At 43.1% G+C, this 13897-nt stretch overlaps 1 protein-coding gene across 2 annotated transcripts in view; it reads left to right on the plus strand.

Annotated features, from left to right (window-relative positions):
• The window catches only part of CCN4 (cellular communication network factor 4), a 71573-nt gene extending 66992 nt beyond the window's left edge, over positions 1-4581 (plus strand). For both annotated transcript variants that reach the window (XM_077271262.1, XM_077271263.1), the window contains 3 exons: positions 316-573; positions 1803-1996; positions 3179-4581. In XM_077271262.1, coding sequence (XP_077127377.1) covers positions 316-573; positions 1803-1996; positions 3179-3478 — 752 coding nt within the window. In that variant the 3' untranslated portion in view covers positions 3479-4581. The remainder of the gene's footprint in view (positions 1-315; positions 574-1802; positions 1997-3178) is intronic.
• Positions 4582-13897: the final 9316 nt, after the last annotated feature.

The following is a 13897-nucleotide window of genomic DNA, read 5'->3' on the forward strand; positions in this document are numbered from 1 at the left end:
TGGCTTCAATGAAACAAAGAGTGAAAAATGTAAAGGGGTCTGAATACTTTCCGCACCCACTGTATATGAGCTTAGGGTTCTATGTGTAAACCCTTTTTATACAGCACAGTATGCAGTAAGCTCACGAGCTCCATCTAGTGGTGACAGCATGAGGCCAGAAAGGTTTTATTTTACTGTATGTCTATACAGGTTATCTGTGGCCCCTTTTTAACCCCTTATTCATTGTATATGGGCGCAGTAGTGGTGCTGAGAATACAGATGGGTGACAATAATTGTTTACCATGTTCTTTTTTGCTTTCTGTTGTGTATTTGCAGAGATGACTGGAGTCGGTTGTCTGCTCAATGGTGTGCGGTACGTCAATGGCCAGAGTTTTCAGCCAAATTGCAAATTCAACTGCACTTGCCTGGATGGGGATATAGGTTGCGTCCCCCTCTGCATGAACTCCCGTCCCCCTCTGGTGTGGTGTCAGAACCCTAAACGTGTAAAAATGGCAGGAAAATGTTGTGAGCAATGGATATGTGATGATTCAAAGAGGTTTAGGAAAGCATCTCCACGGCACATTGCTTCCCCAGGTTTGTTTGAGAATTATGTGGGTTTTAAGTTTATTATTTCATTTTCAGGCTATAACATAATTGTGTTTCCGATACAAACTAATATGCAATACCATATGTGACCACATGGAGTGCTGTCCTGCAGATCTGTGTCCATGAGCAGCACTTTCATCCCAGCACATGCTTAGCAAAGTCTACATCTCCACCTAGTGGTAAGAATATTTAGTGCAGCTTTCAAAAACCATAGAGGTGATTCTTCAAATTCAAATGTTTATGATTTTTTTTTTTCGACAATTTTACATGATGCAAGATGAGCATAATGAGGAACCCAGATTTTCCATCATCTACCCAAATGAAAAACTTAGTGTTGTACATAATGTTATTATTAGTAGTAGCTGTTGTGTTATGAATATTGTTATTAGTAATAGATTTATATGCATTAGTAAACGCTGTTATTATTAATAAAATTGGTAGCAGTAGATAAATGGATATTGTTATTATCATACGTTGTGAGCAGTGTTATACACATGGTTGGTTGTTGTATATATTATTCTTAATAGTATTATACAAATGCTTTAAAATTGTATTAGAAATAGAAAATTAGACATACAGTATTATTATTATTATTATTATTATTATCACTTCTGGTAGTAGAATTATAAATATTACATAGTTGGAATTGTTTATATTATTTTTAGTTGTAAAAATGCAGGAGGCGGGCTCATATTTCTGTCCAGCTGCTACACCGACATCTCCATTCTGTGCCAGAAGTTGCATCGGTTGCCCTTCGAATACAAAATAAACGTTTCACTGTCAACCAAAAGGTCCATCATAGCACTGCACCCTCTTATATCCTCTGCCACCCCACATCTCCTTATCATCTCTGTCTACCAACCTACCTGTCCTTTCCACACCTTTGATTTGGTGGTGAAACCAGCAGTTTGGCCATTCCTAATTAGTGTCCCAGGAGCCATATTTCTACCTAACAACCCTAAACCGCTAGTGCTAGTGTCTGCCGCCATCTTGAGCTAAACGTGCTCCCATGGCTGACTTGTCTTCCATCGAGCACATCTGGGACCTCATTGGTCGGTGATTACACAGGAGCTGCCAGCAGAGGATCTTGATGATTTCCATCACTTTTATTTCTTGGTGCTGCAGTGGGGAGTGTATATATTTATATAGACATAGATTTTCATAGTACTATTAATATTGACACCAGTATTCATATGTTTTTTCTTCCCGTGTTTCAGTTTACGGAGAGGAAAGTGAATCCTGGCAGAATAACTGCGTTATCCAGACCACTCCATGGAGCCCGTGCACCAAGACGTGCGGTATGGGAATATCTACACGGATATCCAACGATAACGACAAGTGTAAACTGCTCAAGGAAAGTCGTCTCTGTAACATGAGGCCCTGCGACGTGGACATAACGCAGCATTTCAGGGTATGGTATAATTATACGCAATACCGTACTTGGGGAAGGTGGGAGAGGGGCAGATACTAACTAAGAATCCTTACATTTTGGTAGGACATGGTTGTCCTGAAGAAGCCTGTCCATGGGCTATAGCAACTTAATTGGTTTCATGGCAAGGGGACAGAATGTAGTACCAGACACAGCCATAGACAAGAGTGGCGCTATTTCTGTAAAAAAATAAATAAACAACAGATCCTTCTTTTTTATGTCATAAATACCCCCCCAAAATAGAGCATTTAGTTTAGCTTTTCCCATTGGATCTGCATTTACGTCACTTGCGTGTGCTCAACGAAGATCCACATCTCCAACTTAAAGGGTTAGAAAAACATGGCTTCTTCTGTCTGCAGTGAATGAAGATGTGCTGCAGTACCACACACAACCTGTGGACAGGAGTGGCGCTGTTTTGTTAGAGAAAGCTATTTTTTTAATCTTCTTTAAAGGGAACCTGTCACTTTGGAAATTCTGCATCTCTTGTAGTCACAAACTTAAAGAGGAGCTGTCACTTGCTATAAATGCTATATGTATTACCTGGTGTAAATGCCGCCGTTCTCCTGAATCCGGCGATGTTTTTCTTTTTTTCCTACTCCTCTCCAATCCCGAGATATGGTCCCCTGGTTTTTTTGTATATAAACCTATGCTTTTTATCCAAGTGGGTGTGACCTTCAACTGTCTTCTGTGGGCGTTTCCTCGTGGACCACGCCCAGAGGGCTTAAAAAAACTAAAATTATATAAAGGAAAGAGGTGGCCATAACTCAGAAATGGAGAGGCTCAGGAAGAAAAGGAAAACATCGCCGGATTCAGGAGAACAACGAGATTTACATCAAGCCAAAAAAATACATATTTATGGCGAGCGGCAGGTCCTCCTTAAAGGGATTGCCCAACTTAAAAAAAAAAATCAAAGAGCAGGGATAATTATTAATTAAAGAAGCTCTGCTCATTCTACTCATCATTGGTCACCGGTGTTGGACGGGAGGCATGGGATGTACATGGGACGATGTCACGTTCTGCTGCAGCCAATCACTGCAGTTAGGAATTGAAAGAATTAACCCCTTCCTGTCCCGGTGGAGAGCACTAGATTGGTCAATGCTTAAGTTAGAGATCTCCTTTAAATAAAAATTCACGTTAATATATATATTTTTTTTCTCCTCCCAGCCTGGTAAAAAATGTCTGGCAGTTTACCGGGAAACGGAAGCTAAAAATTTGACTATTTCTGGCTGCGTGAGTAAGAAAGCGTACAGACCCAAATACTGCGGCGTGTGCTCGGACGACAGATGCTGCACCCCGTACAAGTCCAAGACTATCCATGTCCAGTTTGATTGCCCCGATGGGTCGGGGGTCTCCTGGAACGTCATGTGGATCAACGCTTGTTTTTGTAACCTGAACTGTCGGCGACCGAATGACATTTTTGCGGACCTGGAAAGCTACCACGATTATACGGAAATTATAAACTGAGGAACAAATATGGAACACTCGGATGTCCTGCCCCCGAGGATCCGTAGATGTCAATGTTAATATTGGTGCTATACCTGTAAAGTGCATTATTGAGTCTCAGGGTGAGATGTGACTTGTAATCCGCTGCTTAACTTATTATTATTTCCTTTAAAGACGCCTCGCGCTTCTATATGAAGATGCTAAGATAAGAGAAGAAACGTTCCCTCCTTCCAGCCTTCTCTATAACATAAGTCCAGTGTTTCACTCTTTACCAACATCATGATTACCAACTCAGACTTTCCAGTGTGACATTAAACAGAGCACCCCATACCCCCCCAAATTATGTATTTATGGCGCTATATAAGCAAGTAAAATAAATAAAGGGGTACCCCCATCTCCAAAATCGTATCCCAATATGTAGTAGGTGTAAAAATAATAATATCAGTAAATACGTACAATTAAAAATGTTGCATAGTTTTTCTGATTAGCGGTGTTGCTTTCCCCATCTGTAGGGCATTAGAGTAGCTTAGGTGTCCATGGTTACGATCACTCATAGTATCAGTTATTTAGCGGTCAGTGGTCGTTATCATGCCCTGCACATGGGGTAAGCAACATGGCTAATCAGAAGAACTATACTACATTTCTAACTGGAGGTATTTGCTAATATTATTATTACTACACCTACTACTTATTGGGATATGAAGAATATGTAATCTCCCCTGCTACTATGAGCCCTAATATAATAACATCATTTATTAAAGTGTTTAAAATGAAGGTTCATACAATTTGGGGGTAAAAAAAAGCCTCATAAATTAGCAAGAAAAATTTTGTTCAAACACAGGATAATTCCACCCAAGTACCCTAAGAGCAAAGGCTGTGTCTAGATAATAATTCGACTAAGTACCCTAATAATCCTGACATACAGAACACTGCCTAAATAATGGCTGCGGGAGGTCCTGATGGGGTTGTTGACCATTTGCCCCTTGTTACCCTCCAGAAAATACAGTCCTTAGATATTCCTACTTTGTTATGAAATTATTTTCAGAAGTTGGCAACTAAGAACTAAATATGTGTCCAGAGCTTTATGTTAATTAATTTAAATAAAAAATATCTATTTTGTTTGACTCCTTGCGTTGATGCAATTGGGGTTTCAGAAATGCATGGTCGGGTGGACTCACGGTCGCTGTAGTGAGAGAACCCCTCTAAATGAGGTCATTTTGATCTAACTGGGGCAGATTTTACTTTCCGGAGTAAATATTAATATACAGGGAATATTTTTAGTGCATCAAGTGAGAAGCTTGTGACTCTTATTAAAAAGATTTTGACCAATTTTTCTAGTCTGTAGTTAGGCCATGAATGCTGAAGATTTTAAGGGGAACTTTATAAATATGTATGCATTGAGCGCCACCTACTGGTTCTTCATGTAGTTGCTACGAAAGGCAAGCAGGGCAGTCCAGGCACTCTCCCGTCACAGTCCAGAAAGTCACATATCTTAGAATCCAGGATCCCGTAAATGGCATGAATTCTGGTTTATAGAATTACTCACTTACTTTTTCCTTTTTTATAACATATTTGTTGCTTTGAGGTCTTTTGTTAGATATTAAACACACACATCTGTTCTCTTAAAGAGTTTTTTTCCCGCGAACAAAGTTAATTTTAATCAATAGATATTTGAATAATAATAATTTCCACAATTGGATGTGTTTTTAAAATAATGTTCCTGTGCTGAGATAATCTTATAAATGTGCCCCCGCTGTGTACTGTGTAATGTCTGTGTCTGACCGTGCAGGAACAGGGTATGATCATACCACAACTCCTGGACGGGGGGGAAGCAAAAAGAGTATACAGACAGGACAGCATGGGATAGTAAATGAATCTTTCTTTCAGGTAAAATATTACTTAAAAACAGGCAAAGAAATGTTTGCCTCACAAAAGGAATCAGCTGTGATCCCATGCTGTAATGTGTGTATCCTCTCTTTCCCTTTCCCCCCTGTCCAGGACCTGTGGTATAATCAGAGCATGTTCCTGCATGGTCAGCCACAGCCATTACACAGATTATCTCAGCACAGGAACATTTTTTTTAAACACATCCAATTGTGGAAGTTACTATTATTCCAAGATCTATTGATTAAAGTGTACTTTATTTAATGGGGAAAAAACCTTTTAAGAATCATTTCCCAGGGGATTTCATAAAACCTGAATTTTTTTTGTGATCCTGCAGGAAGGTTCAAAACGACTGTTCTCCTAGCCATCTTACAAGCCTGACGGGTCCTTTATTTTGTGAGAGTCCTGCCACCCCATCTGCACTTATGCACCTGCACCCCAAGACTAGAGTAATAGAGATTATTCCCTTCACTCTGGGGCAGTTACAGGGGACATGTGGAAGAGGTAAATGGAAAGCGGGTGCAAAAGAAGTAGTGGTGTGTTGCCCTAGCATACGGAAGGGAGATTGTCTTTGTCGGGGTACGTTCACATTTTAGCAGGGATGTTTAGACTTTTTATATCCACTGCACATAGAAATGGTTCATAAGAGGATATGAAAAATTGTTCAGAGTTTTCATCCAGAAAATTGGGGAGAACTTTTTCACTTGTCATCCGCGTACAATCCATTTTCTTTGCGGCATTAATCTTTTACAGGACCACTTACAGCTTCTTATGTGAACAATTAGGCGTCATTCGGATGTACGATTTTCGGGTATGAGGGCTATCAGTGTTTTTTACGGATAGCACTTGTACCTGTGATAGTCTATGGGACCATTCACATGCCTGATTTTTGTCATCAGAGTTTGGTCAGAGGCTTCCAAGTTTGGTCAGAGCTTCATCAGTCTTTTTCCATTGGAAAACAAATAAATGAAGGAGCTGTCAGTGAAAAACTGACAATACATTGATGTCATCTTCACAGACCCATAAACTTACATTGGCAAGTTTCATCCAAGACTCAGATCCAAATCAGGCATGTCTCCATGATTTTGTGTGGACTATGGACCATGGGAAATACCCAGATGTGTTAACAGCTCCATAGACTTTAATAGGCACGAGTCGCAGTATATGATGTCTGAACGAGTGCGGTGACTTTTATCTGAAGTCCCCAACCTGCTTAAAGAGACTTACAGCAAGTAATAGGAGCTATATCAAGCGTTAATTACTGAGCTCCCCCTAGTACCGTGCATGACAATGCTGTAATAATCATTTAGGCAATTAAAGGGTTATTCCTAAATTATCAGTCATAGCCTGGTGGCAAAATAAAGTTGTCAAATGCAATTTCCAAAAGTGCTCTCTGATTCAGGTATATCACCCCTTGAAAACCCGCATGTCAAAGGCTGTTGTCAATTTGGTTGCCATTGGCTATGTCCTGTTGTTCTTTGATGACAAGTCGCACATGTTCAGTAGATACAGGCTATTCTTCTGCAGCGGATATCCTCAGGTCACACATGCTCAGTAGATACCGGCTATTCTTCTGCAGCGGACATCCTCAGGTCACACATGCTCAGTAGATACCGGCTATTCTTCTGCAGCAGATATCCTCAGGTCACACATGCTCAGTAGATACAGGCTATTCTTCTGCAGCAGATATCCTCAGGTCTCACATACTCAGTAGATACGGCTATTCTTCTGCAGCGGATATCCTCAGATCGTACATGTTCAGTAGATACAGGCTATTCTGCTGCAGCGGATTTCCTCAGATCACACATGCTCAGTAGATACCGGCTATTCTTCTGCAGCGGATATCCTCAGGTGACACATATTCAGTAGATACAGGCTATTCTTCTGCAGCGGATATCCTCAGGTCTCACATGCTCAGTAGATACTGGCTATTCTTCTGCAGCGAATATCCTCAGGTCACACATACTCAGTAGATACAGGCTATTCTTCTGCAGCGGATAACCTCAGGTCTCACATGCTCAGTTGATACAAGCTATTCTTCTGCAGCGGGAATCCTCAGGTCACACATGCTCAGTAGATACAGGCTATTCTTCTGCAGCGGATATCCTCAGGTCACACATATTCAGTAGATACGGCTATTCGTCTGCAGTGGATATCCTCAGGTCTCACATATTCAGTAGATACAGGCTATTCTGCTGCAGCGGATATCCTCAGGTCTCACACGCTCAGCAGATACCGGCTATTCTTCTGCAGCGGATATCCTCATGTCACACATATTCAGTAGATACAGGCTATTCTTCTGCAGCGGATATCCTCAGGTCACACATGCTCAGTAGATACCGGCTATTCTTCTGCAGCAGATATCCTCAGGTCTCACATACTCAGTAGATACAGGCTATTCTTCTGCAGCAGATATCCTCAGGTCTCACATACTCAGTAGATACGGCTATTCTTCTGCAGCGGATATCCTCAGATCGCACATGTTCAGTAGATACAGGTAGGGTTGAGCGACCTTTAGTTTTTTAGGGTCGAGTCGGGTTTTGTGAAACCCGACTGTCTTAAAAGTCGAGTCGAGTGTAATCGGCCGACCACCGTGAAAATTCGGGTTTCGGCCGAAACACGAAACCCAATGAAGAAAATGAAGAAATTTTTTAATTATTATTTTTAAAAATTCTCTCTCTCTCTCCCCTAAACGCTGATTTTCCACATCGCTCCCAGAACGCTTATTTTACACTTTGCACATCGCTGTAATGCACGCGAAAAAAATGCCTGTTGTTGTGTACACCCCCTAACACCTACGCCATTACTCTACCGCTCCTTCATTGGCTGCCAAAATGGCGCTAAACGCGTCATACGAAACGCGACTTTCGCGCCTAGATCGCGTACCGCATGGCCGACCCCACACAGGGATCGGGTCGGGTTTCATGAGACGCCGACTTTGCCAAAAGTCGGCGACTTATGAAAATGAACGACCCGTTTCGCTCAACCCTAGATACAGGCTATTCTTCTGCAGCGCATATCCTCAGGTCACACATATTCAGTAGATACGGCTATTCTTCTGCAGCGGATATCCTCAGATCGCACATGTTCAGTAGATACAGGCTATTCTTCTGCAGCGGATATCCTCAGGTCACACATGCTCAGTAGATACCGGCTATTCTTCTGCAGTGGATATCCTCAGGTCACACATGCTCAGTAGATACCGGCTATTCTTCTGCAGCAGATATCCTCAGGTCTCACATACTCAGTAGATATCCTCAGGTCTCACATACTCAGTAGATACGGCTATTCTTCTGCAGCGGATATCCTCAGATCGCACATGTTCAGTAGATACAGGCTATTCTGCTGCAGCGGATATCCTCAGGTCACACATGCTCAGTAGATACCGGCTATTCTTCTGCAGCGCATATCCTCAGGTCACATATATTCAGTAGATACGGCTATTCGTCTGCAGTGGATATCCTCAGGTCTCACATATTCAGTAGATACGGCTATTCTTCTGCAGAGGATATCCTCAGGTCACACATGCTCAGTAGATACCGGCTATTCTTCGGCAGCAGATATCCTCAGGTCTCACATACTCAGTAGATATCCTCAGGTCTCACATACTCAGTAGATACGGCTATTCTTCTGCAGCTGATATCCTCAGATCGCACATGTTCAGTAGATACAGGCTATTCTGCTGTAGCGGATATCCTCAGGTCACACATGCTCAGTAGATACCGGCTATTCTTCTGCAGCGCATATCCTCAGGTCACACATATTCAGTAGATACGGCTATTCGTCTGCAGTGGATATCCTCAGGTCTCACATATTCAGTAGATACAGGCTATTCTTCTGCAGCGGATATCCTCAGGTCGCACATATTCAGTAGATACCGGCTATCCTTCTGCAGCAGATATCCTCAGGTCACACATGCTCAGTAGATACAGGCTATTCTTCTGCAGCGGATATCCTCAGGTCACACATGCTCAGTAGATACAGGCTATTCTTCTGCAGCGGATATTCTCAGGTCTCACATATTCAGTAGATACAGGCTATTCTTCTGCAGCGGATATCCTCAGGTCACACATATTCAGTAGATACGGCTATTCGTCTGCAGCGGAAATCCTCAGGTCTCATATATTCAGTAGATACATGCTATTCTTCTGCAGCGGATGTCCTCAGGTCACACATATTCAGTAGATACCGGCTATTCTTCTGCAGCGGATATCCTCAGGTCTCACATACTCAGTAGATACAGGCTATTCTTCTGCAGCGGATATCCTCAGGTCACACATGCTCAGTAGATACCGGCTATTCTTCTGCAGCGGATATCCTCAGGTCACACATACTCAGTAGATACAGGCTATTCTTCTGCATCGGATATCCTCAGGTCACACATATTCAGTAGATACAGGCTATTCTTCTGCAGTGGATATCCTCAGGTCTCACATATTCAGTAGATACAGGCTATTCTTCTGCAGCGGATATCCTCAGGTCTCATATATTCAGTAGATACAAGCTATTCTGCAGCGGATATCCTCAGGTCACACATATTCAGTAGATACGGCCATTCTTCTGCAGCGGATATCCTCAGGTCACACATATTCAGTAGATACCGGCTATTCTTCTGCAGCGGGTATCCTCAGGTCACACATGCTCAGCATATACCGGCTATACTTCTGCAGCGGATATCCTCAGGTCACACATGCTCAGCATATACCGGCTATTCTTCTACAGCGAATATCATCAGGTCGCAAATGCTCAGTAGATACAGGTTATTCTTCTGCAGCGGATATCCTCAGGTTGCACATGCTCAGTAGATATCGGCTATTCTTCTGCAACGGGTATTCTCAAGTCAGACATACTCAGTTGATACCAACTATTCTTCTACAGCGAATATCATCAGGTCACAAATGCTCAGTAGATACAGGTTATTCTTCTGCAGCGGATATCCTCAGGTCACACATGCTCAGCATATACCGGCTATTCTTCTGCAGCAGATATCCTCAGGTCACACATGCTCAGCATATACCGGCTATTCTTCTGCAGCGGATATCCTCAGGTCACACATGCTCAGCATATACCGGCTATTCTTCTACAGCGAATATCATCAGGTCGCAAATGTTCAGTGGATACAGCTTATTCTTCTGCAGCGGATATCCTCAGGTCTCACATATTCAGTAGATACAGGCTATTCTTCTGCAGCGGATATCCTCAGGTCTCACATACTCAGTAGATACAGGCTATTCTTCTGCAGCGGATATCCTCAGGTCACACATGCTCAGTAGATACCGGCTATTCTTCTGCAGCGGATATCCTCAGGTCACACATACTCAGTAGATACAGGCTATTCTTCTGCAGCGGATATCCTCAGGTCACACATATTCAGTAGATACAGGCTATTCTTCTGCAGTGGATATCCTCAGGTCTCACATATTCAGTAGATACAGGCTATTCTTCTGCAGCGGATATCCTCAGGTCTCACATATTCAGTAGATACAAGCTATTCTGCAGCGGATATCCTCAGGTCACACATATTCAGTAGATACGGCTATTCGTCTGCAGTGGATATCCTCAGGTCTCACATATTCAGTAGATACAGGCTATTCTGCTGCAGCGGATATCCTCAGGTCTCACACGCTCAGCAGATACCGGCTATTCTTCTGCAGCGGATATCCTCATGTCACACATATTCAGTAGATACAGGCTATTCTTCTGCAGCGGATATCCTCAGGTCACACATGCTCAGTAGATACCGGCTATTCTTCTGCAGCAGATATCCTCAGGTCTCACATACTCAGTAGATACAGGCTATTCTTCTGCAGCAGATATCATCAGGTCACAAATGCTCAGTAGATACAGGTTATTCTTCTGCAGCGGATATCCTCAGGTCACACATGCTCAGCATATACCGGCTATTCTTCTGCAGCAGATATCCTCAGGTCACACATGCTCAGCATATACCGGCTATTCTTCTGCAGCGGATATCCTCAGGTCACACATGCTCAGCATATACCGGCTATTCTTCTACAGCGAATATCATCAGGTCGCAAATGTTCAGTGGATACAGCTTATTCTTCTGCAGCGGATATCCTCAGGTCTCACATATTCAGTAGATACAGGCTATTCTTCTGCAGCGGATATCCTCAGGTCTCACATACTCAGTAGATACAGGCTATTCTTCTGCAGCGGATATCCTCAGGTCACACATGCTCAGTAGATACCGGCTATTCTTCTGCAGCGGATATCCTCAGGTCACACATACTCAGTAGATACAGGCTATTCTTCTGCAGCGGATATCCTCAGGTCACACATATTCAGTAGATACAGGCTATTCTTCTGCAGTGGATATCCTCAGGTCTCACATATTCAGTAGATACAGGCTATTCTTCTGCAGCGGATATCCTCAGGTCTCACATATTCAGTAGATACAAGCTATTCTGCAGCGGATATCCTCAGGTCACACATATTCAGTAGATACGGCCATTCTTCTGCAGCGGATATCCTCAGGTCACACATATTCAGTAGATACCGGCTATTCTTCTGCAGCGGGTATCCTCAGGTCACACATGCTCAGCATATACCGGCTATACTTCTGCAGCGGATATCCTCAGGTCACACATGCTCAGCATATACCGGCTATTCTTCTACAGCGAATATCATCAGGTCGCAAATGCTCAGTAGATACAGGTTATTCTTCTGCAGCGGATATCCTCAGGTTGCACATGCTCAGTAGATATCGGCTATTCTTCTGCAACGGGTATTCTCAAGTCAGACATACTCAGTTGATACCAACTATTCTTCTACAGCGAATATCATCAGGTCACAATCACAAATGCTCAGTAGATACAGGTTATTCTTCTGCAGCGGATATCCTCAGGTCACACATGCTCAGCATATACCGGCTATTCTTCTGCAGCGGATATCCTCAGGTCACACATGCTCAGCATATACCGGCTATTCTTCTGCAGCGGATATCCTCAGGTCACACATGCTCAGCATATACCGGCTATTCTTCTACAGCGAATATCATCAGGTCGCAAATGTTCAGTGGATACAGCTTATTCTTCTGCAGCGGATATCCTCAGGTCTCACATATTCAGTAGATACAGGCTATTCTTCTGCAGCGGATATCCTCAGGTCTCACATACTCAGTAGATACAGGCTATTCTTCTGCAGCGGATATCCTCAGGTCACACATGCTCAGTAGATACCGGCTATTCTTCTGCAGCGGATATCCTCAGGTCACACATACTCAGTAGATACAGGCTATTCTTCTGCAGCGGATATCCTCACGTCACACATATTCAGTAGATACAGGCTATTCTTCTGCAGTGGATATCCTCAGGTCTCACATATTCAGTAGATACAAGCTATTCTGCAGCGGATATCCTCAGGTCACACATATTCAGTAGATACGGCCATTCTTCTGCAGCGGATATCCTCAGGTCACACATATTCAGTAGATACCGGCTATTCTTCTGCAGCGGGTATCCTCAGGTCACACATGCTCAGCATATACCGGCTATTCTTCTGCAGCGGATATCCTCAGGTCACACATGCTCAGCATATACCGGCTATTCTTCTACAGCGAATATCATCAGGTCGCAAATGCTCAGTAGATACAGGTTATTCTTCTGCAGCGGATATCCTCAGGTTGCACATGCTCAGTAGATATCGGCTATTCTTCTGCAACGGGTATTCTCAAGTCAGACATACTCAGTTGATACCAACTATTCTTCTACAGCGAATATCATCAGATCACAAATGCTCAGTAGATATAGGTTATTCTTCTGCAGCGGATATCCTCAGGTCACACATGCTCAGCATATACCGGCTATTCTTCTGCAGCGGATATCCTCAGGTCACACATGCTCAGCATATACCGGCTATTCTTCTACAGTGGATATCCTCAGGTCACACATGCTCAGCATATACCGGCTATTCTTCTGCAGCGGATATCCTCAGGTCACACATGCTCAGCATATACCGGCTATTCTTCTACAGCGAATATCATCAGGTCGCAAATGTTCGGTGGATACAGCTTATTCTTCTGCAGCGGATATCCTCAGGTCTCACATATTCAGTAGATACAGGCTATTCTTCTGCAGCGGATATCCTCAGGTCTCACATACTCAGTAGATACAGGCTATTCTTCTGCAGTGGATATCCTCAGGTCACACATGCTCAGTAGATACCGGCTATTCTTCTGCAGCGGATATCCTCAGGTCACACATACTCAGTAGATACAGGCTATTCTTCTGCAGCGGATATCCTCAGGTCACACATATTCAGTAGATACAGGCTATTCTTCTGCAGTGGATATCCTCAGGTCTCACATATTCAGTAGATACAGGCTATTCTTCTGCAGCGGATATCCTCAGGTCTCACATATTCAGTAGATACAAGCTATTCTGCAGCGGATATCCTCAGGTCACACATATTCAGTAGATACGGCCATTCTTCTGCAGCGGATATCCTCAGGTCACACATATTCAGTAGATACCGGCTATTCTTCTGCAGCGGGTATCCTCAGGTCACACATGCTCAGCATATACCGGCTATTCTTCT

Source organism: Ranitomeya variabilis, chromosome 6 (genome assembly GCF_051348905.1).
Source record: "Ranitomeya variabilis isolate aRanVar5 chromosome 6, aRanVar5.hap1, whole genome shotgun sequence".
Lineage (NCBI taxonomy): Eukaryota > Metazoa > Chordata > Amphibia > Anura > Dendrobatidae > Ranitomeya > Ranitomeya variabilis.